Source organism: Cydia fagiglandana, chromosome Z (assembly GCF_963556715.1).
Source record: "Cydia fagiglandana chromosome Z, ilCydFagi1.1, whole genome shotgun sequence".
Lineage (NCBI taxonomy): Eukaryota > Metazoa > Arthropoda > Insecta > Lepidoptera > Tortricidae > Cydia > Cydia fagiglandana.
The window spans coordinates 323,134-329,288 of NC_085959.1; the positions used below are offsets into that span (position 1 = coordinate 323,134).

The 6,155-nt window shown below is 42.4% G+C and overlaps 1 protein-coding gene across 1 annotated transcript; it reads right to left on the reverse strand.

Moving 5' to 3' along the window:
* Positions 1-3,535: 3,535 nt before the first annotated feature.
* LOC134679197 (uncharacterized) lies at positions 3,536-4,563 on the reverse strand. Its single transcript, XM_063538074.1, has 2 exons — positions 4,312-4,563; positions 3,536-4,218 (listed from the first exon to the last, which is right to left on the reverse strand). Exons 1-2 carry the CDS (start codon positions 4,551-4,553, stop codon positions 3,537-3,539), a joined length of 924 nt encoding a protein of 307 aa, XP_063394144.1. The 5' UTR covers positions 4,554-4,563; the 3' UTR covers position 3,536.
* Positions 4,564-6,155: the final 1,592 nt, after the last annotated feature.

Sequence of the window (6,155 nt, forward strand, 5' to 3'; positions counted from 1 at the left end):
AAATAGGAGCCCCGCTTGCGGGGCTCCGTCTATTTGAGTTGTGAAGGAAATGTTTTGGAAAAGAAACACATGTAGGGCGGTGGGACCGTGGTAGAAATAAATTAAATTGCAAACATTGTCAAACTCCGGTTACGTAGGCGACCGAAAGAACTGGTCACTCTACAATGTACGATGCGGCTAAACGTGGGCCGCCTTATTGAAGAACGTATCGCAGTGACAATCCGGCTAATCGTCGAACCGCCGCATTTCAAAACGCCCCTGTTTTTGAAAACGGCTAGCCGTAATGTAATACGGCGGATTATACGATCTGACTACGACATATATACCACTATTTTTGACATTGTTTATATTATGTACTCTGACTCTGTATATATTCTTTTTTAATTTGTGTGGATTATGTATTTTTAATTTTATTGTGCACATTGTATATATTGACATGTGTTTTTTGACATCAAAGATATTGAATTGAATTGAATTAAATTGAATAGTAATTAAGTAACAAAATGACGTGTAAATGTATATTTTTTTTATTTCTTTTTTTATTTATTTAACATACACACAACCATCTTTACAGGCTATCCTAATTCGACAGTATGGAATTTTAACACAAAAGAAACTAAACAACATAGGTACATTATTACAAATTACAGTAACACAATACATATAACGTGGCCTTTGTGAATTCGTTCAAAGAACAAAAAAACAAATCTAACTCGATCGCTACTCGATTAAGGGTCCGAATTGCGCGCGGAAAGGGGGCCTGGCGAAGGAGTTGCGTTCGAGCGCGCGGCTCGGCCAGCAGGCTCGGCCGCCGCCGCCGCCACACATACCGGTCTGGTACGTTCAAACGCACCTCTGCCAGGACTCCAGGATTGCACAACTTCCCTGGTACCAACTTAAATATATATGAAGCTAGCCCCAGTTCCCTTCTAACTTCAAGTTTATTGTATCCTACCATTCCTAACACGAACAATGTAGGATACATTAATGGATAAAAAGGGTATACTCCGTATAATTTTAAATATATAAACCTAATAAATTTATTTTGAGTTCTTTCCAACATTAGCCGATATTTCGACTGGTGGTGGTGTGGACTCCAGATGGCCGCATTACCCTCTAGGTGGCTCCTGACAATTGCCTCGTACAATACACGTATCGCATTGATGTTAGTAAACGCATGAGCCTGTCTCATCACAAACCCCAAATTTCGGAAAGCCCTTTTACATACTGAGACAATATGGTCTCGAAAGGTGAGGTCGGACTTCAGCAGCACCCCTAAGTCCTTCACTTCTTCCACACGCTGCATCGGTGTCTCTTCTAACACATGTTGGTAGCAAATAGGATTCCGAGATCTGGTGAATGAGAGTATGGCGCACTTTGCCGCGTTGAAATGTAGCTTGTACGTTTTACTCCATTTAACCACTCGATGTATGTCCTCTTGTAATTTAATACAGCCAGAGCTGTCATTGATTCTGCAGACAAGCTTGAGGTCATCAGCAAAGAGTAGACAAATGGAGTCTCTAACAACGTCAGGAAGGTCATTTATCATTAAAATGAACTCTAAGGGACCCAAATTGCTCCCCTGACTTACGCCAGACCTCGTGAAATATGGTTCTGACACGTGACCAGCACAGTCCACATACTGGCGCCTGTTACTCATATAGCTGGCAAAGAAAGTGAGAGTATGCGGAGTGAAACCCGCGTTTGCCAATTTCACGAGTAAGACATCAAGGTCGACGGTATCAAATGCCTTCCGGAAGTCGAAGTACGCCACGTCCACCTGGTCTCCTGCATCCACTGCCGGCACTATATTGACCATGAGACGCAGTAGGTTATCTGTGGTACTGCGCGCCTTCCGGAAGCGATATTGCGCGTCAGTCATTTGGCCGCTAGCTTGGGCCTGAACCGATTGGTAAATCGCAGACTCAAATACCTTAGCTACCGTACACAATACTGCCACCGGACGATAATCACTGGTATTCGGTCCGCCGCGACCTTTCGGTACAGGTACCGCCCTGGTTAACTTCCACCTGTCAGGAAACACTTTGGATTTAAGGCAAGTATTAAAAATATAATGCAATGGTTCAGCCAGAACACTACGACAGTCCTTAAAAACGTAAGGTGGGATAACATCGGGACCCGCGGACCGCTTGGGTTGGAGCGCTGCTAGGGCCCGCTGCACCTCCGCCAGCTCCAGGCTCGCGACGTGCACCCTCGCGCTGCTCGCCGTCGAGGAGGCGTCCGCCGCTTTAACTTCCAGACGAGCCGGGTTTGGATTGTAAACCGATTCAAAGAAAGTGGCAAATTTCCTAGCACATTCCTGATCCGATAGTTGGCGTCCGTCCACTACTAGTTTTCTTTTAGTAACGTTCCCTCTCTTACTTCTTATAAAATCCCAAAAGGCTTTAGGTTCCCTTGCTAAATGTTTCTGAACACGGTCCATGTATGCTTCATGCGCTGCTTTTATTGCAACCTTAACAGCAGCCCTACACTTTGAAAATAATTCATAATTGTAATCAGTTCTACACATTTTATATTGTTTATGCAATGTATGTTTACGTTTAATGTCACAAATGAGTTCAGCCGTGTACCACTCAGGGTAAGAATACCTAGAGTTTACATGCTTTTGCTTTTTGATCGGAATACATTCGTCCATAAGTTTATTAATCTTGTCATAAAAATAATCAACTACTTTATTAGGGTCGTCGATATTATACAAATGACTCCATTCTAAACTTGCCAACGAATAGTATAGCATATGGAAATTAGCCTTGTAAAAATTCCACTTTTTACAAGGCCAGTCTAAATTAGAGTCTGAAACTAAGGAGTCGGGCTGGAGCGCGCGTGCGCCGGCGCCGGCAGCAGGCGCGGCGATGCTAGCGACGAGCGGCGGGTGGTACGCGTCCACGGGCCGCATGCCCTCGTTGTCACCGGCCGCGCGCACGCGCACAGCGCCGCGCACGCCCGTGCCCACGAGCACGAGATGAAGTTGTCTATCATTGCAATTAGGTATCTGATTACTCTGTTCGAACTCACAAAAGGCCAATAAATATTCATAATACGATGCAACATTACTATTACAAGAGTACAAGTTAAAATCACCGAGTACGATGAGATTACCCTTATATTTTTTACATATATTTTCTATGAGTCTAAACATAGTGAAATATTCATTCTCATCCGCTTAAGGAGGGATATAAACCACACAGCAAGCAAACAAAAAATTACCTCGCAAATGAACGGTTACACACACCATTTCAAATTTATAATTACTTAAGTTAACATCATTTTTAAGTTCACGTAGTTCATATCGTGGTGTGGCCACGAAAAGTACTCCGCCTTGTTTGCGGCCGTCGGTCCGGTCACACCGCACAACATGAAAATTAGGTGGAATTATTTCGGCGTCGTAAATCGAATCACTGCAGCCCGTTTCCGTTATCGCATAGAAATCAAACAAGGAAGATTCCAAAAAACATAGAAAATTTGATGTTTTTGTCCTTAGTCCTTTCACATTTTGGTAAAAAAATTCAAACGATCTACTTTCCTTCCGTTTCATACTTTGATCCGCGAAACCACAACCATTCGCTGAACTGGGCTCCGTGAGGCCACACCCTCGGCTGATTTATGACATGGAACTTATTTTCTGGCACTCCTATAATGAATGAAGCGTAGTCTCTTTCGTGCTTGTGTTTAATTTTCTGTACTTTAACACTTATTTCTGTGCCACATTCATTCAATACATGTGTCTCAACCTGCTCCGATGTTATGTCGAGCGCTAACCTCCATACATGTAAATGTTTCTTGCGTTCCGAGACCCGAATTCCAGATGATGTGTTTTCGCCTGTCATAAAATTATTTTTCCTGCTAACTGCCTTCTTCGACTTATTATCGCCACCCTTTGGCTTAGACCCGGTAGACTCAGAATCCATCCGATCGGGTTGAGTACCCACGCTATTAAACACGACGAGCGGTGAAACCGCTGATTTCGTGGCCACACTCTTATCGCCGCTGTCCGGTTTCGCTGTTGCCGGGGAGACCTTACGCCGTCTACCTTGTTTTATCTCGCTCGATACCGCCTCGGCGAATGAGTATGCACTTTTGTTATCACTATTGTCAATGTTTATCGGTGGCTCTGAATATTGTTGTTCCGCACACTGGGTTATTGTTTGCAGCCTATTTATGTTTGAGATTTTTTTCTTCAAGTACATACTTTCATTTCTTTTAGTAATTCGTTTTTAGTGTCGATAAAAAGTGATTGAAGCTGTTTTTAATTGATTTTCCTGTTCCTCCAGACGCCCCACTATTTCTTGCCGAAGTCCCCGAAGTTCTGTAAGCAGCTCACTATCGTTATTTTGAACTGGCATTGGACTAGTTATTCGTGATGTCGGACTACTACCGCGCTGTGTATTTTCGCCTTTCGGTTTTAAACAAGCACACTCCGGACAAACCCACGAATCCTTGTAGTCTTCGGTGAAATTATCAAAGTTCTCCGGCTGAATGGCGAGACATTTCAAATCAAACATTTTTTTGCACTTTTGGTTTGAACACTCCATAAACTGTATAGTAAATCCCACCAAAAACATTCTGTAAAAAACTAGCCAAGTCTCGATGGAGCTGCTTGTTTATCTCTAAAAAGTAATGAAATCTAGACAAAGTCGTGCCAAGTCTAAGGTTCCTTCCTGCGATTTCTTTATTATTATAGTTAATGTTGTGTGACTTGGCCGTTGAAGGGTACACAAGGGTACAAAACCAGGTGCTCCATGACACCATTGCACCAATCTGTCGCCAGAACCGCTACCCATTGACGATGGAAAATTGCCACTTGGAAAATGTTGATTCAATAACCAGTCAATTGTAGGCTTGATAAAGCTGCGTATTTCAATAATACTTATGTATGGGCGAGCCTGAAACAAACACTTCTTTTTGGTGCAATGGCAGATTGGTGCAATGGTGTCATGGAGCACCTGGTTTTGTACCCTTGTGTACCCTTCAACGGCCAAGTCACACAACATTAACTATAATAATAAAGAAATCGCAGTAAGGAACCTTAGACTTGGCACGACTTTGTCTAGATTTCATTACTTTTTAGAGATAAACAAGCAGCTCCATCGAGACTTGGCTAGTTTTTTACAGAATGTTTTTGGTGGGATTTCACTTCTTTTTGTAGAAACCCCCTGGCACTGATTAAAATAACCGACTTGGTTTCACATTACATCTCAAAACTTTTTTGTAGTAAAAGCGTTGCGAGACTTGCACCTTTTTACATGTAATGTTTTTGATGGGATCTCATCTCTTTTTGTAGGCAGTCCTTCTTTTCGGGTACTCATACCCATACTATGTATACACATATCATAACTAAACATATCTTCATTCATACTCACATCGTACATCGTAGTGTACCTTTACTTTACCTACTATTTGTAGGAACTGCAACAGTAACTTTGTAATATCATATATTTATATGGGATTACAAACTTACTTATGCAGTTCTGAGATCTTTAAAACGTGACTGATATTGCAATATTTTTAGGTTTTCCCTTTATGTGGCCATTAAACCCTAACTCTGTACCAAATTTCAGCTCTCTGAGTTTATGGGAAGTACTAGTTCTATTCTGATGATCATGAGTGAGTTTCATAAATGCGAAACTTTGCTTTCGCTTAACTTCGTAACTAAATGACCTACAGACCTGAAATTTTGGATTTTAAGTATGTGATCATAGCTTACTGGATGACCAAAATTTCTGCGTTCTGGCCTTATCCAGAGGTTCTCAAATAGGGACCTGAAAATGCGGCGAAATGGTTCCAGTAAAGGATGGTACGGCAGTGTTTGCTTCGCGCTCGACTTGGCGGGGGCACTGCCGTGCCCCCCGATATAGATTCACCACAACCGTTACACTTTGTTGACATTTTTGAGACTAGTAAACACAAATTCCGAATCGTAAATTAATTTATGCGCAACGACACGTCCGTCCGCTCCGGCTAGCGTAGCGTAGTTTGTATGTTTTTTTTACCAATTAATTACTGTGCCACTGTATCACTATATCACTGTAATTACATTGTGCTTGTGGAGAAGGAATAACTAGGCGACGCGGTGAGGTAATTCCCAGTTCGAAGGTAACGATAAGATGGGCCCGCACGTTCTCTGCTGGCTAGGA